The sequence below is a fragment of the Lithobates pipiens genome, unplaced genomic scaffold, assembly GCF_037356315.1.
Source record: "Lithobates pipiens isolate NorthernLeopardFrog02 unplaced genomic scaffold, aLitPip1_a1.2 Scaffold_16, whole genome shotgun sequence".
Classification (NCBI taxonomy): domain Eukaryota; kingdom Metazoa; phylum Chordata; class Amphibia; order Anura; family Ranidae; genus Lithobates; species Lithobates pipiens.
Window position 1 is genome coordinate 144419247 of NW_027507748.1, and position 23990 is coordinate 144443236.

At 42.1% G+C, this 23990-nt stretch overlaps 1 protein-coding gene across 1 annotated transcript in view; it reads left to right on the forward strand.

The window, feature by feature from the left end:
* SERPINF1 (serpin family F member 1) overlaps positions 1-23990 on the forward strand; it is a 90623-nt gene that overhangs the window by 24320 nt on the left and 42313 nt on the right. Inside the window, exon 2 of the mRNA XM_077480574.1 lies at positions 23668-23750. Coding sequence (XP_077336700.1) covers positions 23676-23750 — 75 coding nt within the window. The 5' untranslated portion in view covers positions 23668-23675. The remainder of the gene's footprint in view (positions 1-23667; positions 23751-23990) is intronic.

A 23990-nucleotide genomic window follows, 5' to 3' on the forward strand; every position in this document is an offset into this window, starting at 1 on the left:
TTAAGGGGCAACATGTAAATGTGTTGGAATGGCCTAGTCAAAGCCCAGACCTCAATCCAATAGAAAATCTGTGGTCAGACTTAAAGATTGCTGTTCACAAACCATCCAACTTGAAGGAGCTGCAGCAGTTTCGCAAGGAGGAATGGGCAAAAATCCCAGTGATAATATGTGGCTTATACAAAGCGATTTGGAGCTGTAATGGCTGCAAAAGGTTGCTCTACAAAGTATCGACTTTAGGGGGGTGAATAGTTATTCACATTGCCTTTTTCTGTTATTTTGTCCTATTTGTTGTTTGCTTCACAATAATAAAAAAAATCTTCAAAGTTGTGGGCATGTTCTGTAAATTAAATGATGTTAATCCCAGGTTGTGAGGCAACAAAACACCAAAAATGCCAAGGGGGTGAATACTTTTGCAAGGCACTATATATTGTAAATAAATTAAACTTTAAAATAATATAAATGTAAAACATCATGCTCTTTATTAGAATGTTTCCTTAGGGTTTAGTGGATATTGCAAAGGTGTCACAAGCACATCATACAGGATCCGTAAAGAACTTCGTTGTATTTCTACTGGTTTTGTAACCCAAATAGGATGTAAAAAAGTGAACATTTTCAGTGTAAAAAAAAAATGACTGTGTATGGCATCCCCATTTTTTGAACAGTCAAAAATATAGGCAATAAATAAAAATAAGACCTGTGTCTGGCCACTCAGCCATTTCCTTGGCATGTCATAGCTATGAGATGTGGGGGTGTGCACAGACACAACATGTCTTTCAATCGACTCCTAAAGATCGAAAGGCAGGTAGGCACAGACATCAGATTATTCTGCTTGTCTGGTTTTAGAGGTCAGTTAACATGAAATTTTATCTCAAAGAAAACCAAACAAATTGTAAACTGAATAGACAAAAATAACATATTTTCGACAAAAAATAAACCTACCCCTCTTTGACTTGTTTCCAGAAGCAATGGCTGTTGGTCACTGCTATCTTCCTGGGAGCTCTCCTCCTTCAGCTGTGAGATCTCAAAAGATTTCTTGAAAACTTGAGAAAAAGGCCTGGGCAAAATATGAAAGCCGTCATTGCTGACTTATTTATGAAGGTGCCCCAGGGCTGTTGGAATGTCTTGGCTATGCTACTTATGGAGTCACTGACCTTCAACAAGCATATTCAGACTAGATGGCCATAACACCCGATATGCACGTGCCCGTCCTAAGTTGGTGTCTCACTAAGTAGACAAGGAATGATAAGGATACTATCTCTTTAACATTTACCTTTAAAAACAAGTCGAGTGGCAGCTACCATGTTCCTGTCAATCATGCATGATTACAGAAATAACCAGGGTTTAGTTAGAAGATCAAAAATGAATCGCTTTAATCGTACGTAAGATTTAACACACTAATGTAATTTCAAAAGTGGTTTCCAATTGTTTAAAAAATTTTAATAAAATATTACCTAGTGACCCTGGCAGAAAAGGTCCTTGTCCATTGACAAATATTAAAATATCTCCCAAAATGTGCTCCTGCATTATCACACCTGAGGAAGGCCACAAGCAGTCGTACTAAAACACATTGTATAGGCATGATCTATGCTTGACACTATCAAGAAAGCAATCCAGAAAAATAACATGCAGCCAGCACTGAAGTGAATGCATGCACACAGGAAGAGGGCATAAAAGTTGGTTGCCAGGAACCCCTGCTGGGGTACTTGCATCTAATGAAAGTTGGATACATTCACAAGTGAGAATGCACCCTTTATGTTAAGTCATAGTTTGGAGCTGAGCCTTGCTGTTTCAAGATTCAGTCTCCTCCATTATCCTCCATTTTACAGAGTTTTACATAGTTAGGGTAATTTCTTCATAGTTTTTATTGTGAGTTTTACTATGATAAAGGTTTTCAAGTTGGTACAAATCCATCTACCTATTTATCTATCCATGCCGCACTTGGGTATCACTAATGAATGTTTAACATCTGTTCTATGCGCAAATTTATTTTGCTTTCTCCTACATCTAAGCGCCTTTTATTCTGCTTTTTGCCTAAGAAAATACATCATTTTCCAAACACATTTTGTTGGATGATTTCTAAATGGCTTAAGTCAATCCAAGATCCATCACAGCTCTGGAGTGTGAAACATTCAGCCGCTGCCCTCTCAGGACATATCCCATAAAATATCCTTGTATCCTTGGGTGGCCTTATGTCTGTTTTCAACCAGCCTGTTTTATGGACATAAGAGAAGGTCAGACTAAGCCAGGGAGACATTTCAATGCTTGAATGAGATTAAACAAAATAACAGCTGGAGGCTCAGAAAAGAGAAGAAGACTTGGACAGGCAGATGAAGCTGTTTTTCATTTAAAGTTTAGTTCCAAGCACAAAGATGTATTGGGGTTGCAAGGAGGTGAAACCACCCACCATCTGTGCTCTTTTCCCCAAAGTTTGGTCGCTTCCTTTAACGACTGGTTTAATGGCATTTGAATTTTGTTCAGTGACCCATAATGGAAATGCACAAAAGGCAGAAGCGAGCACATTACAAAGCAACGCACAGACTTGTCTCTTTTACAGATATTTCTGAGCAGGTATTGTAGCAGAGGGCAAGCAACCATGCATTAATTGAAAGAATGACAATTTATTGCACCAACACTAAACATAACAATGGTTTGTTACAATAGATGGCTGGAAGTTGCAGGCCTTAATGGCTGTCTGCTCTGAACAGGGAGGAATAGCAAACTGCTGTTTGTGTACTCAGAGTGGATTTATAAATCACCTGTGAAAGCATCACTGTTTTTAATGAGGCCCACTGATAGAAAAAAATTTGCATAGGTCTTGAATATATGATTAGGAGGTATGTGATCAGCATGAAAACGGAAAGTGGTGAAAAGCGCAAGGTGACTACTGTTTGATGTTGCATTCCCAGCATGACTTTTCATAAGGTATTCATAGGAGACACGTACACTCACAAATCTCTACACCTGCTGTTACAATCACTGAGAGAGGCTGACAGTATGCCCTGAGGAATTCTTTGAGATTGCATAAATTAAACAGTTTATCGGTGTTGTAACATTTACTATTTCTTCATAGGTTCTCTGTAAGTAAGAATAACCTTCATAAAGGGGCAGGTACTGTATGTTACTTGTGCTCCTGCATGGGAGAATATGTATAAAATGGTGGCCAATCAGAAATGTACAGGGCAAACAAAATCTGGGGTCAGATGGTTGGGATAGAAAAGGATCCAGTAATAACAATGTAGACCTCTCTGTAGAAGCATAACCCCAGTATAGTATTGGTACAAATTCAAATAAAGGCATATTTAGCAAAAATGGGTTTGTCAGTGATGAATAAATGGCAGTTTTGTAGGCACAACATGCTGCGAGTGCCCTGTGATGATAGAGACAGTCTCCTACCCAGAAAGTCGGTGACTAAACTGTTTGCACGTTGGCCCTCTACAATGCATGCTTTCTGCTGTTTAAGAGCCAAGTACTTTACTACATGTCACATTAAGGAAGATCTCCTGTCAGGACACATGTATCCAATAAACTGACACAATAATTGGATAGGTGTACACAGCACTTCTTAAAGTGTCATTAAACCCACATCATTAAAAACTATCAATAAATGCTGTATTACATGCTGTTCATACTCAACTCCCTGAAATATAGCTGGGGGTTAGGTGGCCTTATGCTGTTTCCTATCCTTTGAGTTGCAGCTAATTAATATTTCTAATCTACTCGCACAGTTCCTATACATAGAAGTTCCCTGAGGAAGCAGATCATTTCTGCGAAACGCATTGGAACGTAATATCTGGGATTTTGAATTTCAACCTACATCAAGCTGTAAAATTAGATTTGTGTCTTATGACTATTTGTGATGTTTTAATATTTTTTGCAGTGATTTTGACGCGACTACTGTTTTAGCTATTACTATTTGTAATAAAGTCGTTTCTGATTTTAATGCACAATTTATATTTTGGTACCTGATTGACAACTTCACATCCTATATGGTTAACCAAGAGGTTTTCCTCCTGTATCCCACTCTTTTTGTTCTGAGGAGAAGCATCATGTAGCCATTGGCTATCCAGGTGGGACTAGGGCCAGAGCAGCGTTGCTTGCTTGTTCCCTTCCCTGAAACACTCTATGTTTTACACAGCCTAGTCATTACTGCAAACTGACTACTCCAGGTGTTCAGCCTACCATAATTTCCCTGCTGTGGCAAAGGGAAGTGATGTCACCAAGCACTAACTTTATAGACAGTGTGAGCCAGATCTGTTCACCCGCGCACTGCCTGTGCAGACATGGGTTATTGACAGTACTGTTAGCAGCCTTTATGACAGACACAAGTCAACACATCATACATACTATAGGCAGGCAAAAATCAGCTAGAATAAATAAACTGGCAAGTAGAGTGGGAGCCTCTTATTTTTGTCTCAGAAAGCTTGAAGCTCGAAGAAAAGTCAATGCCTGTAGTCCATACGTAATCCGAAGATTTTATTTATAAAAAATCACGTGGTCAAGGCTTTCTGCTATATACTGGAACACTTGATGTTTAATAAAATAAACTTTGCAGATTATGCATGGACTCCAGCATTAAGGTTTTTGAATATCAAGTGGATAGGGCTGATAACAGCCAAGCTGGGAGACTGACACCTGTTGCTTACCAGTGAGTTGGTTGTTGAGCTAAGCTCATTTGTTTGGTAAGAAAGCAAGCTTGAAGATCCAGAATCTCAAGTTCAACAGATTCCCGACGAGATACAAAATGATCATATTTTTTACTTTTCCGTCATTTGCAAAAAAATGACTTTTTAGTTTTTGGCGGACCTACCCTGTATTATTCTCAATAATAGGCAAACAGGAGTGTCAGTTGCCAATATAGCTGGTTTTGGTGCAGTGAATGGCTGTGCCCAACATGTTCACAGGAAAGCAAAAAGCTTTTGCGGTACAATAAATGCGTAATGGCGCCCCGCTCAGGCTAACAAGGTCCGATGAATTGGATGCCACTGACAAGTGAGGGTGCAAAATGTGGCACGTTGTAGAAGTAGACAGAGATAGGCTGGCTGCCGCGCACCTCAACAGGCCCGGTTGTTTATCAGCTAAAAGAAGCCTCAGCTTGATTCATCCAAGGCATGCCCCCAACATGCCCTTGGCTTGGCTTGGATGAATCACACTGAGGCTGCTTTCACCTGCTAACCACTTAGGCTGGGTGAGGTGTGTGGCAACCAGAGTATCTCTTCCTATTTCCACAGCGTGCTTATGCAGTAGTCAAAGTCTCATCAGTGGACATTTTGCTTGTGCAGAATATTAATTTCTGCTAGGATCCCAAAAGTTAAAAGGGCTTATCATGCCATCAGGGGGATAGAGAAATGTCTTGGCATTAAGGTAGAGGTGGCAGTAGTAGATATTTCAGACTATCCTTCCCAAACTGAAACCATCTATATTGAGACTGGCAACACTGAGGAGGCAGCCTCATTCACTATGGGACGTGTGTTCATAGTATTGTACAGGAGTGTGTAAACAGAGCCAAAAGCCTTCAGAAGGCAACAGTTATTAGGGCATATCTATAGCTCAGGTCTACCTAAATGTGTATACCTAGGGTTAGCAGGGAAAGAAGGTGTGCTTGATTTCTATATGGTCTGCCCCATTGGGGTCCATAACATAGCGCTAGATAGAGTTATTGACTTCTTTCTAGCACCTTCCTCAACTGCCAGGTCCAAAAGTGTTCATTAAGTCAGATCGCTTTGCGTCACTTCACCTTGTAGTCAGTGTGTATGGGACCTTTATGCTTACCTAAAGCTTGACAATTATTCACCAACTAGAAGACCTGTTGAGCCAATGATGAGAGGGGGGCCTGGCCAAGCCATGGCTCCATGTCTGTATAGACACAAGAAGCTGTAGCTTAGCTCGGGTGCCCCCATAGCAAGCTGCTTGCTGTGGGGGCAGTCGGCAGAAGGGAGGGACCAGGAGCGCTGCCGAGGGACCAGAGAAGAGGAGGATCAGGGCTGCTCTATGCAAAACCACTGCACAGAGCAGGTAAGTATGACATGTTTGTTATTTTTATACAAAAAAAGCAAGACTTTAGTATCACTTTAATTACTTTTCATTGCAATGAGAGAATTCACACCTACCTTACAATAAATATACAGCATGTGCCTTTGCCTTCATCCTCTACTGCATCATATGAACATCACAGCTTATAAGAGGAAAAAGGAGTTTTTTTGTTTCAGACATGCTCATATATGGAATGTCCAGATCATACTTTTTTTTTGTTTCAGAGGGACCTATAGATTTCCCAAAATGAGTGTGGTATTTTGTAGTGTCGGCTCTCTGTAGCTGCGGCCTTCAGGCCCTCAGGTTTCCCACTTAAGGCTTCACAAACTGCAAGCATATGGCAGCAAGCCCTCCAGGCTAGACTTCCCACCAGGAGCTCTGTGTCCCAGAGTATTTATACAGACTCCCAGCAGCCTCCAGGGCCATCCTCCCTGGGATTGGCCGGGTCTATATAACTATTCAAATTGCTATTTACATTGTTCCACACGCAAGCAGTCAAACTAGCAGCAGCTGAAACACTGAGCAGACCTAACTAATCACTGCTCCGATTACAGTGAGCACAACTAAATTTACCTAACACAACAATTACAGCCAAACTGGTTACAGTAAGACAAGCTAAATATAGCAAACAAACATACAGCTCCACTGAACGCAGTGAGCCAGCTCTAAATCTAACTAATCCTAGCACCTCTCTAGTAGGGTGCTTCAGGTGAAAAAAGGTAATTTATTTAAAGAAAAGAAAAGACAACTGTTTAACAACTAAATGTTATTTAGTTCGAGTTCAGACATGCTTTAATTCTGATGCAGGAAATTAATCTTCACTGGTTGTATTTTGTTTTACATATGAATAAGAAAAATATTGCAGCAATAAATTGAGATTTGCAGGGTTAGCACTTCCATATATAATTAGCATTCAGACCGCTATTTGTGAAGTTTGCTGCACTAGCTCAATATGCCTAAGTTAGGCAAAAAAAATAAAAAAATTGTGCGCCACCTTTTATCTCTGCACTTCACTACTACAAAATGTGGCAGTGCAATTAATCTCATATGTATTAGGAAATTGCACCAGACAGCAATGTGTAATTCATAGTTGTAGTGCTATTTGATGTCAGGCACATGATAAACATAACTATGTTGATTTCACAGGAATGAAACAGACCATGAAGGATATCCATGGGTCATTGGCACTCTCATTTCCCTGGAAACAACTAATGTCCTATAGCATTAGTAGAGGAGTCAAGCTCTAACATACACGGTTTAAGAGTACTTTGCCATATCACAATCATTTATTTCTACAATGCCTTTTTTAATGTTAATTTTCTTAAGATAGAGGTAACGGTTTAAAAAGGGTCCAATAAAAATACAGCTGTGTATCTTTTTTAAAGTGAACCCTAAGGGAGGAAAATTGAGCCAGGACGGTTACCTTATTCCATAAATCATATTGGATGGGACATTCTTTTATCTATGAATACCTCTAACTTTATTTAAAGTGTTTGCCCCATGAAAAAGCTGACAGCTCCTATGTAATAAATAACTAAAATAAGCTGCTATAATCTTGTTTCTGCTCAACTGGATGTACATTACTGAACTAGTGACATTTCGTTGAACAGAAAATTCTCATTGTAGAATTACTTGGTCGCCGCTATATGAAAGTCCATTAAAAATCCCTGCCACTAGTATAGTCATTATATAGGACATTTGACAATTTACCTTTTACGTTACGAGTGGGAAGTACATATTTTAGAAATTGTAAAGTGTTACTCCACTTTTCTGGTTAAATTAATTCCATGTCTATATTTAAACCTATGTTTTTAGATGTGGAAGGTTTAAAAAGTTTGGAATAAATTAGTTATGTTGCTAAACTAGATGAGTGGTTCAAAGTGTAGTATTCCTTTTAAGTCAATGGTGATTATTTTTTTAATATAATTGAAATCTTAACAGCCTTAACCACTTGGCGACCAGCCGCCGTCATTATACTGGGGCAGGTTGGCTCTATTACACCAATCGCCTTAGCTTTACATCAGTTGGTGTAATAGATACAGGCCACCCACAATCGCTTCACAGAGAGCCAGAACGAGGATCTGTCAATGTAAACAAACAGATCCCATTCTGTCAGAGGAGTAGAGAGATATTGTCTGTTCCTAGTGATCTGGAACAGCGATCTCTCTCATCCTCCAGTCAGTCCATTCCCCCCACAGTTACAAACACCTCCCAGGAAACATATTTAACCCCTTGATCACCACTAGTGTTAAACCCTTCCCTGCCAGTGTCATTTATACAGTAATCAGTGGCAATTTTTAGCTCTGATCACTGTATAAATGTCGCTGGTAACAAAAAAGTGTCAAACGGGTCCAATCTGTCTGCCGCAATGTCACAGTTCTGCTAAAAATTGCTGATCACTGCCATTACTAGTATAAAAAAAATAATAATAATAATAAAAATGCCATAAATATATCCCCTATTTTGTAGACACTATAACTTTTGCACAAACCAATCAATATTTGCTTATTGCGTTTTTTTTTTTTTTTTTACCAAAAATATGTAGAAGAATACATATTGGCCTAAACTGAGGAAAAAAAAAATTTTTGGGGATATTTATTATAGCAAAAAGTAAAAAATATTGCTTTTTTTTTCAACATTGTCGCTCTTATTTTGTTAATAGCGCAAAAAGGTGATCAAATACCACCAAAAGAAAGCTCTATTTGTGGGAAAAAAGGACATACATTTTGTTTGGGTACGACCACGCAATGCTGCATGACCGCACAATTGGCAGTTAAAGGGGTTGTAAATCCTTGTGTTTTTTCACCTGCGGGGACACGTTGTCCCTCTGCCAGGGATGCTCACCTCTTGATTGGATAGCTTGATAGCCATTGGCTCCTGCTGCTGTCAACCAAATCCAATGATGCGGGCGCCAGGGGCAATGCAGAGTCATACATTCGGTGGGCGCCGAATGATGGACTCGGGAACGTGCCCGCAAGGTAACCCCCCTGGGAGATCGCTTCTTCTAGGGGGTTATCTGATGTGGGGGGAGCCACGGGAGCCACCGAGGAACCTCAGAAGAGGGTGTTCGGGGCCACTCTGTGCAAAATGAGCTGAATAGTGGAGGGAAGTATGACTTTTTATTTTATTTTACAATCACTTTAAAGAGACGCAGTGGCGTATCACAAAAAAATGGCCTGGTCATTAAGGGGGTAAATCCTTCCAATCCTTAAGTGGTTAATATTAAATTGTGGAACAGACATGTTTTCACTCTCAATGGCCTCTTTCACACAAACGAAAAGCTGGATGAGGCTATACGCATGCCTTGGTAGCTGCCAATTTAATGCGATTTCTTCTGTAAATTACAGTCCGGGCAAAAACATAAATTCAGGAGGAGGCAGGATTGCCTCCTGAATGCCTGGCAGTGGCTGCTTAGCTGCCCAAGTGTGACCCAAAGATGTACAGATATGTCTAGTTACATGGTTCTTAAATATTACGATGGCCTTAAAATATTACCTGTCCATGTTTTTCTTCTATACAAAAAAAAAGCTTTATTGATAAGTGGACAGAGGCCCACAGCCACTTAGTAGCCAATTACAATCCAGGTAAATAAAAACAATAGAGATCCATTCACATGTATATATACACCTAATTGAGGCATAATAAAAGAACATCACCATAATGAATGAAGAAAATGACAATGTTACATCAAGGATAGCCAAAATATATCTTAAAATACAGGAACAGATCAAGGAGATATCACAGGATGCTAGAAAGTGGCACCAAAGATGCATTTGACAACATATATATGTATATATATATATATATATATATATATAGAAGAATAGTTAATGATTGAGAGAGTTTAGTTCAGAACTAAACTCTCTCAATCATTAACTATTGTTCGATAATAACTATAATAATTTTGCTGCTAGCATTGGTAAATAGATAAGAAGGTAGATTATATTTACTTGTTGTTTTAAACTTTCTTTTACATTTCTTCTGTTGCTTCCTGATTTCCATGCCAGGAAAAAATGATATCATACATCACATGAGTCTTCATGGGCATTTTCTTTCATCTGGAGGAGGGGCTTTCTTAGCTAAGCACACCCTCCTGCCTGCATGCCTGGCCTAACGGCAGATGGATTCCTGGAAGTAAATGCTACATGAATCATTTCAAGATGGTCATGGATAGAAATCATTGGGGGGGCATTTTTAAAAGTGGTTTCTTAACAAAATAAATCATGGAGACAGATGAATGGGTGAGTTTGCTTTGAACATTAAAAATTAATTACATAGTGTTTTTAGTTTGTGGTGCTCAGATACAATTGAGTTCCGCTCTAAGTAATTAAGGGAAGGTGCCAAACCCAATCGCTCTATGACAGAAAAGTAGGAAAGTAAATAACTATCTAGGGCAGCAGAGGGGTGTAGTGGTTAGCACTTTCACCTAGCAGCAAAAAAGGTCACTGGTTCAAATTCCGACCACTACATCATCTGCCTGGAGTTTGCATGTTCTCCCTGTGCCTGCGTGGGTTTTCTCCAGGTACTCCGGTTTCCTCCCACACTCTAAAGACATGCTGGTAGGTTAATCAAATCCTGTCTAAATTGGCCCTAGTATATAAATGAATGTGTGTTAGGGACCTTAGATTGTAAGCTCCTTGAGGGCAGAGACTGATGTGAATGTACAATATATATGTAAAGCGTTGTGGAAATTGACAGCCCTATATAAGTAACTGAATTAAATAAATAAATAATGAGAATGAAAAGGGAGAAAATATCAGCAAGGGAAAGGAAAAAGGAAAATTAGGGAGTAGGGAGGAAGGTGGAGGGGAAAGAGGAAACCCCAAAGGCTGTCGCGGGCAAGAAACATAGTTCAAAAACTAGATCTAGAGTTCAAATACGTGTGTGGTGCATTGGGGAAACCAGAAATTAATACAGGCATGGCTACCAAATTGAGAATTACCTAGCTGTCAGGTTCTTGTTGATGAGTGTTAGTTGCTATGAATATGTTGTGTTCAGTGGCATAAATAGAACCTTCAGGGCCCCGATGCAAGAAACCATGAAGGGCCCCCCTGAACCCCAGCCAGGGCCCTTCCCTCCGAGTCCGGCGGTGAAACTCCAGGGCGTGGTCACAGGTATGACTTTTGTGAGCCCTGTAGTTCCACCACTGGCATCAATAGTTTTTTTTTTAATTATTTTTCTTTTCATTTTTAGGTGCTCCATTGGGGGACTGTCCCTAGGCAGGATGGGGTCCCCGTCCCCAGAAGAGATGAGGTCCTTTTCTCCAGGGCAGATGAAGTTACTGCCCCCAGGGGTCCTTGTCCCCAGGGGAGGTGGGGGTCCCTGTCCCCACGTGAGAAGGGGTCCCTGTCCCCAGGGGGAGATGGAGGGGGTATGTAATGGTGTGTGGGGGATGGGGTCCTCTCACTCACCATGACCAAGCTGTAGCCCGCGCACTCATCCATGTTGGCCTGGGCTCCATCCAGTGTGCTGGACGGGCGATCAGCATATCTCCCAGAAAGAACTTTCATCATCTGTGTATGACGGGGGAGGAGAAGGGCTTGCAGACAAGCCTGCAGTGTCCTCCGGCGAGCCAGCTCTGTGTGGTTAATGTTTGTTTACCCGGGAGAAGTATGCAGTGCAGGGTGGGCCGTACTCGAGGGGGGGGGCGGGACTCTGGCTGGGGAGAACAGACATCGGACTGAGCGGCAATGCATGGAGCAGGAGAAGGGTACTCTGAGGAGCCGGCCGAGGACACAGGTCATGCGGGGAATGCACAACTAAAGAGCAGCCAGTGCGATAGTCGAGCATGGAGTTCTGCTAGTCACCCTCCACCTCCAGCCACCCGTGTGCATGGTGCACAGTACCCCTAGCTGCCTATGCTGCTGCCTGCCATATGTAGAGGGGGCTGCATGGGCCCCCTGCATCACAGGGCCCGGTTGCGGTCGCAACTGCTGCACCCCCTATAGTTATGCCCCTGGATGTGTTTATGAATATGTACCCCAATACATCTAAGTCTGTTTGCATTACACTTTCACAGATGAAATGGATGCATCATTTATTTATTTTTTTAAACGCTCTTAGCAATTTGGACTTATGTTAAATCGGTTGTTTCTAATAGACTAATAAATACCATTTCCTTCTAAATATTTTTTTCAGAATATGAATATTTTCTGAAATGAAAAAGTGATTCAACTTCTCTACTGGAAAATTACAAAATATCATAAAATGTATGAGTCAATGTGCTTGTTTTAGTAACAGATTTTGAACATTATGAACCAAATCTTTCTCATGCTGCTAGATGGTAAATGATGTGCATTATCCCTGCCTTTACATGTTCCAAATCCTCCTGTTCATAATTAAGAAAAAAATCCAGCAAGGGTAGAGGAAGCCAATCAATAATGGCCACAGCAGATATGCAGGAACTGGAACTTGAGATCCCTAAAAAATATAAGAAACTGTCAGGTGGTTCACCCCTTTACAATCTATCAAATACTCAAATGTCAGTTTTCGGTGGACTCGTCCTTTAATCCCTTGGACAGTATAGACACTATACTGCCCTTTAAAGCCTGATTCTGCCCTTAAGGTCGGGGGGAGTATTACCCCAGTTGAAAATCAGTTTGCATTATTTATAAGGTCTTAGTATATTTGGGAGCTTTTAAAGGCTGTCCAGGCTTCCCATATAGCAGTGAATTTGGAAATATTATCCAAGGCATTATAGATCAGTTCCTCCAACTCAGCAACACGATAAACCATTTGGTTATGGAAGACGGGGATGAAGACTGCCAATGGACTGGTATACACATCCTTGCAGCATTAATCATATGCATAGCAACACTTATAAGTACCGCTTTTTAGGTATTTTAGCTAGTTGTAGGAGATACTGTGTTGGGCAAAAAACTCTAGCAAGGACACCGTTGTTGTCAAGTCGTGCACTTTATGCCAGAATGGTTGGAGTGCCGGAGAGTCCCACCAAATATGGAGAAATGTACCTGGCTCTTTGCCACAATGCCAGCATTGATCAGAGACAGAACTTATGAATCGGGTCCGGGGTTCTATACCAACTGGTTTTCAATTTATACCCATTTTTCCTGAATGGAGACAAACAAGGACCCTTTGTGAATATACAAATGCATATGGTCCAAACTCTCCTCATCTATCGCCATACCCAGGGCAGATTACTAATAGGTATGAGCTGAGGTTAAGAGTGCAGATGATTCTCCAAACAATGAAGCAAAGAGCATAGATATGACATGACTTGGGGGGTCGAATGAGAACAGAGCGCCCCCATGATTGTAGGAGTCTTTGTAAAGCCTTTTTTGCGGGACGGATCATCTAGAAAGGTTTTGACCACTTCCCGCCCGGACGTCATTCTGATATAGGCTGGGCAGAAATTGGTCAAACACTTTCTAGATGATCCATCCCAAAAAAAGGCAAAATAATCAGAGTCGCTCTGTTCTCGTTCGACCCCCCCCCCCCCCCCCAAAGTCATGTCATATCTATGCTCTGTTTCATTGTTTGGAGAATCATCTGTACTTTTAACCTCAGATCATACCTATTGATTCCGTTATCCTGACTGGATGTCATATGATGTTTTTCAGGATAACAGCCGGCATGCACCCGTGGCTGACACACCGCAACACCGATCTCAGTAAATCACGGCTGATCACTGTGTAAACAGGAAAGAGCCGTTTATTAGCGTCTGACAAGCGAGCAGAGGAGAGCCGCTCAGTGGCTCTCCTGATGGGGGGAGGGGGGTCTGTGCTGACCATCAGTGCAGCTCCTCTGGGATGTCCACCCTGGATCACCAGGGATAACAATCAGTGCCCAGATAGATGCCAAACAGTGCCCATCAGCGATGCCTGTCTGTGCCACGTATCAGTGTCCATCAGTGCAGCCTTTCAGTGCCCAATGTTGTCTAGCAGTGCCAGTGAGTCCCCATCAGTACTGCCTATCAGTGACTGTTATCAGTGCCGCCTCATCAGCGCCCAACGTACTTATTTACAAAATTTTATGACAGAAACAAAGAAAAACCTTTTTTCAAAATTTTCGGTCTATTTTTATTTGTTTAGCATAAAAACAAACAAAAACAAAACACAGAGGTGATCAAATACCACCAAAAGAAAGCTCTATTTGTGGGAACGAAATTATACAAATTTTGTTTGGGTACAGTGCAGCATGACCGCGCAATTGTCATTTAAAAAGTGACAATGCTGAAAGTTGAAAATTGGCTTGGTCAGGAAGGGGGGGGGGGGAGTGCCTGGTACTGAAGTGGTTAAGTTGGATAAAGGGCCAGAATGGAAATTAACCTGTATCGGAGAGCTCTGCAAGATTGGTTTGCCGCAAGAAGCGACCTCTTAGGAAAAAGTATTTGCCCAGTATCTCCACATGTGGCCATTTGGATTTCAGGAAGGCTCTGGATAAATCTGAAGGAAAGTCTGGGTTGCCTCTCACTGGAGTAATGGGGCATAATTTAGCAGAGACTGCATGTGCAGCGCAAGCCCTATCAAATTTGTGAAGGGTGGCTCCAATTAGGGGATGGGTTAAAACATTTGGAGATACATGTTCTCTAGAGAGCCAAGGGTTATAGCGTAAATCAGAGCTCATGATCAGGCATTCTAAATTCAGTCTTTACATGGCTATGCACTCGCTAGTCATTGATTTGCGCTGGATGAACTGCCCGGTAATAACGATGGAGGTCAGGGAGACCAATTCCTCCACATGCCTTAGGGAGCACCAGCTTTGTCTAGCTTATCTGTGGGGCTTTATTGCCCCAAAAGAAGGTCCTAAATATGGACTTGTAAAGTCCAAAACAAGAAGGTGGTAGGCGTATAGGTAGTGTTTGAAGTTTGTTGAGTAGCCAGGGGAGGATCATCATTTTAAAGATGGACTCTGGTCCAAACCAGGAGATGGTGGATTTATCCCATTTTTTGGAGATCTTGGCGTATACTCTGTAATTTCCTACTGTAGAGCTCTGCTAGGTCAGCAGGGAGTTGGTAAGTTATGGACCCCACTTTCCATTTAAAGGGAAAATTAAGTTGACATTTCTTGCCCTGTTCCGTAGCAAATTATTTGGAATAATTGATTTTTAAGTTGGACAGGAGTTTAAAGTGCTCCAGAATTTGCAGAAGATTGGGTAAGGAGGTTAGCATTGAAGAGAGAAAAAGTAGAACATCATCTGCAAAGGCAGCAATCTTGAACTCACGTTCCTGTATCCGTATGCCTTTAATGTCTGGATTGGCTCAAATGCAGGGAGGAGGGGTTCTAGCATAATTATATAAAGCAAGGGAGAAATGGGGCATCCCTGTCTGGTTCCATTGTAGATGGAGAAGGCGTCCGACAGATGGGCGTTGGCCTTGACCTTAGCTCTGGGGTTAGCTTATAATGATAAAATAAAGGCCTGCATATGGGATCTTAGCCCGAGAGTTCAGAATTGTGTCTGTATAGTCTCAGGCCACTCTTTCAAATGCCTTTTCTGCATCCATTGCCAGAAAGAAACCCTCCTGCTGGGAAGAAGTAAGCCAAGCGTGCAGGTTTAGAGCCTTAATGGTATTTTCCCTGGCCTCTCTTCCAGGTGGATTTATTTAATTATGTTATACTAGTAATGGTGGTGATCAGCAACTCATAACGGGACTGCCATATTGTGGTGGACAATCGGACACTGACACTTTGTGGGAACCAGTGACACTAATACAGTGATCAGTGCTAAAAATATGCACGGTCACTGTACAAATTACACTTTCTGTGAAGGACTTAAATATCTAGGGTGATCAAAGGGTTAACTGTGTGCCTAGCCAGTGTTTTTGCGTACTGTATGTGCTGCTTTTACTAGAAGAGATGGATTTTTTTCCATGGGATACAAAATCCATCTGTTCCCCCCTGCCAGAATGGAGATCTGCCTTGTTTACATAGGCAGATCTCAGTTCTCTGTGTGTTACCAAAGATCGGCAGGTGCCGGCGGATATCCTGTGATTTACATCCACAGATTGGCTTTTGCTGTGATTAATCACAGCAGAAGCTGTGTGCCCCTAGGAGGAAATGCAGAATTACGTGTATATATACGTGATCCTGCACAGGAGGCCCTCCCTGTAGTAGTAAATCTGCTATAGGGTGGTCCGGAAGTGGTCAACATTCACATTTGCGAAGGAAAATGAATGCAACTCCACTTGCAAAGCGCACAGTCTATTCACCTTTAGTAAATTAACCCTAAAGTGTTGTTAGATGACGTGCCCTCATAAAGTACACCCAGAAAATAGTGAATTTCAAGTATAGATTTGTAAAACCAAAATCCTAATTAAACACGTGTCATACTGACTGCATAGCTGACAGCAGTTTTAAATAATTTCCAGAAGCTCTCAGTGATCCGGAGTCTGCATTTTGTCATATGCAAGACAAAAATAACTATTTCTTTAATTATGGCATGCTTTTCATTGTTTCAGTTATGGACCCTAAAATATAGAAGATCGTAAAGGAATAAGTTTGGCAACCGTGTGGTAACTTTGAAAGGTTTAGATTAGATTGCCCATGTTTGTCTCTCACTCTCCCCTGAGTGCATTTAAGTCCAATTGAACCTTTCTCTTCTTCTTAAATGATGTAAATCAATTTAACCACTTGCTTACAGGGCACTTAAACACCTTCCTGCCCAGACCAATTTTCAGCTTTCGGTGCTCTCACAATTTGAATGACAATTACTCAGTCATGCAACACTGTACCCAAATGAATTTTTTGTCCTTTTTTTCCCACAAATAGAGCTTTCTTTTGGTGGTATTTGATCACCTCTGGGGTTTTTATTTTTTGCGCTATAAATGAAAAAAGACCGAAAATTTTGAAAAAAAACGCATATTTCTTTGTTTCTGTGACAGAATTATGCAAATTATTAATTTTTCTTCATAAATTTTGGTCACAATTTATACTGCTACATGTCTTTGGTAAAAATAACCCAAATTAGTGGATATTATTTGGTCTTTGTGAAAGTTAGAGAGTCTACAAGCTGTGGTGCGAATCGCACAAAATTGATCACATCTGATGTACTGGTGGCCTATCTCGCTTCTTGTGACCCGAACAAGTCAGGAAAGTACAAATACCCCCCAAATGACCCCTTTTTGGAAAGTAGACATTCTAAGGTATTTAGTAAGAGGTATAGTGAGCTTTTTGATGTTGTCATTTTTTTCCCACAATTCTTTGCAAAATTAAGATTTTTCATTTTTTTTTTTTCTCCACAAAATTGTCATTGTAATAGGTTATTTCTCTCACGTGGCATGTGTATACCACAAATGACACCCCCCAAAAAATTCTGCTACTCCTCCTGAGTATTACAATACCACATGTGTGGGACTTTTTCACAGCCTGACCACATAGAGAGGCCCAACATGCAGGTAGCGCCATCATGTGTTCTAGGAACATAAGTTACACATCTAACTTGTTGACTATTTATTACACTTTTGAAGCACCAGGACAATGACACGTGACACTGATGACAGATGGCACTGATACGTGGCAATGATGACAGGTGGCACTGATGACAGATGGCACTAATATGTGGCACTGATGACAGATGGCACTAATATGTGGCACTGATGACGCGTGGCACTTATACGTGGCACTGATGACACGTGGCACTAATACGTGGCACTGATGACACGTGGCACTGAAACGTGGCACCGATGACAGATGGCACTAATACGTGGCACTAATATGTGCCACCGATGACAGATGGCACTAATACATGGCACCGATGACGCGTGACACTGATGACAGATGGCACTGATAAGTGGCATTGATGACACGTGACACTGACAACAGATGGCACGTGACACTGACAGGTGGCACTGATGACAAATGGCACTGATACGTGGCACTGATGACAGATGGCACTATGTGGCACTGATGACACGTGGCACTGACGGCAGGTGGCACTGGGGGCAGGTGGCACTGGGGGCAGGTGGCACTGGGGGCAGGTGGCACTGACGGCAGGTGGCACTGGGGTGGATGGCACTGGGGGCAGGTAGCACTGGGGTGGATGGCACTGGGGGCAGGTAGCACTGGGGTGGATGGCACTGGGGGCAGGTAGCACTGGGGTGGATGGCACTAGGGGCAGGTAGCACTGGGGTGGATGGCACTGGGGGCAGGTAGCACTGGGGTGGATGGCACTGGGGGCAGGTAGCACTGGGGTGGATGGCACTGGGGGCAGGTAGCACTGGGGTGGATGGCACTGGGGCAGATAGCACTGCTGGGGGCGGATGGCACTGCTGGGGGCGGATGGCACTGCTGGGGGCGGATGGCACTTTTTATTTCATTTTTTTAATTTTTTTTTTTCCAGAATCAGAACGGCTGCCGCTGCAGCCGTTCATCTCTCCCCTCTCGCACTGTCTGTGCGAGGAAGGAGAGCGGCGCTGCGAGATGATCTCATATGTTTACATATGAGATCATCTCCCATTGGACACGCCGATCACGCTGTAAACGGCCGCTGTGATTGGCCGTTTACAGCGATCTGTGTTTGCCTGTCCCCGGGGGACACGGCGAACACAGAACTTCCGCGATGCGCGCCCGCGGCGGCGCGCATTGCAGAAGTAAACATCAGGCCGTCCAGGGACGACCGCCCGAACGAACGCGCCTGCTCTACGGCCGTAATTCGGCTATAGGGCGGGCGCGAGGAGGTTAAAGTGCATCAAAACGATGTGGCAAAGTTACTAATAGCTTGGTTTATAGAGCAGCTCTAGCTCCCCTACAGCAGCATGTCCTTTGATACACCCTCTCTAAGCCAGAGCTAGAACTATCCAACTAACAAGGAGTGTGAGGCCGCGTACACACGCGGGGACTGTTCGCCCAACTTTGTCCGTCAAACAGTTTCGGCAAACAGTCCGCTCAAAATTAGCATGGACGGACATGGCCACACACGACGAACGAACAGTTTGCTGAAACCGTGCGCGATGACGTGAACGGCACGTACGACGGGACGAAAAATACGACGTCCTATACACTGCATTATAACTTTCGGCGTGTAAATCCTTTCTGAGCATGCGCGGAACTTAGTTTGACGAACAAGCCTACACACGGGCGGACTGTTCGCTCAAACAAGGTTTCAGCGGACAGTTTTACGGAATTTCCGAAAAACCTTGTTCGTCAAACTGTCCGCTGAAACTGTCCGCTGAAAGCCCACACACGAGCGGACTGTCCGCCCAAACACTGTTCAGCGGACAAAGTTGGGCGAACAGTCCGCGCGTGTGTACGCGGCCTGAGGGCTTTACTGATTGCAGAGCTCTAGCAGGGAGCATTTTGTACTACTGTAGAAACACTGCTAATCTCTCAGAAAACTACTGATGGTGGAAAGCAGAGGAAAGGTTTGGGTTCTTTGGGGAAGTAAGTGTTCCCAGTCATATGTAGAAGAAAATGATTCTCTCTAGGCAGCTATTCCAGGTGTGGTGGATTAGGTTTTTGCATTAGTGGGGACTGGGTATGCAGGGAGTAGGGCGACAAAAGCAGGATCCTGCCTGTTTTATCGGTTCAGTACACACTTTGTTCAAGAGTACACGTCCTAATGAAGATAACCTTTTGAACCCCTAAGCCCTTGTACACACGGTCAGAGATTCTGACAACCAAATCCGTCGAAGTAATTCAGACGGATTAATTCCAGAAGAGGTCCGGAAGTGATGTTGCATACACACGGTCGGACTAAGTTGTCGGAAAATCCGATTGTACATAACGTGATGACGTTATTTCGTTACGACGGGACTATGTTCAGGCTAGAAGCCAATAGCTTTGTTCTAGGAATTTGATCTGAGCATGCGTGGCACTTTGTCCGTCGGAGTAGGCTACACATGATCGGAGTATTTCCGATAGGAGCATTTTGTCGAAAAATTTTACCGGCAAGTTGGAAAACTTGGTCCGCCGGATATTTCGACGGAAACAGTTCGATGCAGACCACACACATTTGGAATATCCAACAAAACGATCCGATAGGACACATTCCGTCGGAATCTCCGACCGTGTGTACAAGGGCTAAGATGCATTGGATTTTTGTAACATGGTTGCGAGTTAAATTGAGTCTTGGCATAATACTTTACGCTTTGGAGGCTCTCCTCTGTGCACACCCATTCCCTACTGGAGGGTGGACAGGCTGTTTAAATGGAGCTGGAGCTGGTTTTTAGAGAAAAGATAAATTATGTAAATCCTGAGTGGATTCACATAATTAAACAGGAAGGTTCAGAAGAGATATAAGATTACTATAAATGTCATATTAAAGCTGTTAGTGACTCTTGTGTCTTCCTTCCACCTGTATTAGTCAAATTAACTTTAATTAGCTATAGGATATGGTATAAGGAGGGCAGGATAAATTCTTTATTAGTACAATAAAGAATTGCTTATATAGTGAGGCCTCTCAGTGCCTATTGATGATGTCTAGCAGGAGTTACATTAAGTAGATTTCTGGAGTCAGGCTTGTCAGCTTAAAATAAAGCTGTCACAACCTGGGGCAATCCAAACTGAAAATTCAATGTGTAATATGTGCAGCTGCATTTATATGAATGTTTCAACTTCCTTTAATCGTTGAGTCTATAATGAAGGACCAATAGGAAGCCCAAGGTGGTACCAGAAAATGGGGCTATGCTTCACTTTTTTACAGGTAAAAATCAAGATCTGCATATAAAGTATGCTGTCTATGTCTCTGGATCATCTTTTGATCTTTTCCCACTGTTTATACATGTTCCTAACATGCTTAGTCTGTATTGCCTCAGGATGAGGGTTAATTACAAGTCTACTGCATAGCCTTCATAGCAGTAAAAAAACAAAAAAACTATAAAATAGCCTTTTCAAGATGTCTGGCTGGGTCTGATGATGTTATGAAAGCTGCAGGGTGGGGAATGATGGGTCCATAGCTAAATGGAGAACAAATAAGTGGGAATTTGGAATAGAGATGAGCTCAGAGTGCACCCAAGCTAATCGAAGGTAAGGAGACACTGTCCAACAAAATCCGAAACATCCCGGTATGAAAATTTATAGCCGGTGACTCCCTGTACTGCAAAAGTGATTTAAGTGGCTGAATAGCCACTTGATCACTTCTGCGCATGGTGGAAGGGGTTCCGCCTCTCTATTCACCTGGCTCTTAGCATCCAGGAAAGCAGCCAGACCAATTTGTGTCTGATTGGCTGCATTGGAGGTCTAATACACTCCAGATCTCTCCATAAAAAGGACCTGTCATGGCCCTTGCTGTCACAAGGGATGCTGTTCATCCCTTGTGAAAGTTAAAGTTAGAGTGTAAAAAGAAAAAAGTTTTGGATAAAATAGATAATAAAAAAAAAAAAATTTAAAGCACCCCTGTCCTCACTTGTAAATACAAACACATACATTACTCCCGCGCGCATATGTAAACAGTGATCGCACCACACATAAGGTATTGTTGGGAATGTCAGAGTGAGACAAATAATTCTAGCACCAGACCTCCTGTGTACCTCTAAACTGGTAACCAGTAACATAGTTTAACCACTTCCCGACCAGCGCACGACGATGTACGTCGACAGAATGGCACGGGCAGGCATATTGGCGTATATGTACATCCAATATTCGTTGCCGCCGTGCCATCGGGAGCACGCCGCCGGCGGCGCGCTCCCACGCTGGTCGGGACCCCGGTGAGTCCGGTCACGGGACCCGCGGACTCGATCGCCGCGGGCATCCCCGCGATCGTCTCACGGAGCGGCCGAATGGAGGAAATGCTGTATAAACAACATTTTTCCATTCTGCCTAGCAACTAGTGACGCTGATCTCTGCTCCATGTGATTGGAGCAGAGATCAGTGTACACTAAATGAAAGCCCAACCCCCCCACAGTTAGTAACACACCCCTAGGAACACTTAACCCCTACACTGCCACCCACTGGTTAACCCTTTCACTGCCAGTGTCATTTACACAGGAATCACTGCATTTATATAGCAGTGATTACTGTATAAATGACAATGGTCCCAAAAATGTGTCAAAAATGTCCGATGGGTCCCCCACAATGTCGCAGTCACAATAAAAATCGCAGATCGCCGCCATTACTAGTAAAAAAAAAAATAATAAAAAATTATTAATAAAAATGCTATAAAACTATCCCTATTTTGTAAAAGCTATAACTTTTGCGCAAACCAATCAATAATCGCTTATTGCGATTTTTTTTACCAAAAATATGTAGAAGAATACGTATCGGCCTAAGCTGAGGGAAAAAAATGTTTTTTTATATATTTTTGGGGATATTTATTATTACAAAAAGTAAAAAATAATGCGTTTTTTTTAAAATTATCGCTCTATTTTTGTTTATAGCGCAAAAAATAAAAACCGCAGGGGTGATCAAATACCACCAAAAGAAAGCTCTATTTGTGGGAAAAAAAGGACGTTAATTTTGTTTGGGAGCCACGTCGCACGACCGCGCAATTGTCAGTTAAAGCGACGCAGTGCCGAATCGCAAAAAGTGGTCTGGTCCTTGACCAGCAAATTGGTCCGGTCTGAAAGTGGTTAAAGTGTCGCTTATGGAAAATTATAAGTACAATAGTTTTCCGCCATTCCAAAGGCAGATTCAATTTGAAAGTGTGAAATGTTAGGTATCTATTTACTTGATGTAAGATGATCTTTTATATTTTACAAAAAAAAGTGTTATTATTTTGTGTTTGTGTATAAAATTCAACTGCATTTGAAAAATCGCTGCACAAATATCATAGGACATAAAAAATTGCAGCACTCATTTTATTCTATAGGGCCTCTGCTAAAACGTATATGTGTGTGTATATATATATATATATATATATATATATATATATATATATATATATATATATATATATATATATGTTTTGGGGTTCTAAGTAATTTTCTAGCATAGACTTCTACATGTATGTGAGAAGTGTCAGAATTGGCCCAGCTGGCAAGTGGTTAAGGAGAAGTATCTAATGCCACGTACACACGAGCGGAATGTCTGACAGAAGTCAGACAGAAGCTTTTCATCGTATATTCCGATCGTGTGTATGCCTCATCAGACTTTTTTTTTTTTTTTTCAAAAATGCTGGCGGACCTAGAAATAGAACACGTTCTAAATATTTCCGAAGGAACCAATTCCTATCTGTATGCTGTTCTGATGGACCAAAAACAACGCATGCTCTGAAGCAAGTATGAGACGGAAGCTATTGGCTACTGGCTATTGAACTTCCTTTTTCTAGTCCTGTCATACGTGCTGTACGTCACCGCGTTCTTGACGATCGGACTTTGGTGTGATTGTGTGTATGCAAGACAGTTTCAGTGGAATTCTTTCTGAAAAACCTTCAGAGTTTATTCCAACGGGAAAACCGGTCATGTGAACAGGGCATAAGAGACCCACAGAAAAAAATCATTAGGGCAAGGGAAGGTTGGCGCACCAACAGATTTTTAATGTGGTCTGTGGTCTGTTTCCCTCACTTTCTGTCTGGGTGACAATGTTGTCACAGAGACAGGAAGTGAGGAATAAAAAGGTTCCAATCTTTCTCTACTGTATCCAAAAAAAAAAAATGGTCTGGAATTACAATTATCTGATCCACCTCTTCTTTTTTCAATACATCATTTTCAACATAGTATGTAAAGCGTTGCAGCACATATTTGTACCGTATTTATTATCTATTTCCATATTCCTTTACAATCTTTAATGTGATATTTTCTACAGGACTCACCATGAAGAGCTACTTAGTTTTCCTTCTTGCTGCGACTATTTTCTCTTACACCAGCTCTCAAGATGCTGCAGAGGAGGTGAGAAACTCGCATGTTTTCAGCCAATAAATATTTTGTTTCTCAGCATTGTCAACAAACACACAAAGCAGTGAGTGTGAAACAACATCGCAGATGCAATGTAGAGGGGAGGTTGGTGTTTTGTGGACAATTTGACATCTGCAGGAACTGAAAGAGGCTGAAGTGAAGGAAAAGTAGATGTAAACTCAGTTCCAAAAATCTCTGTAATTGAGAATATGTTCATGTAATTTCACAATTCCT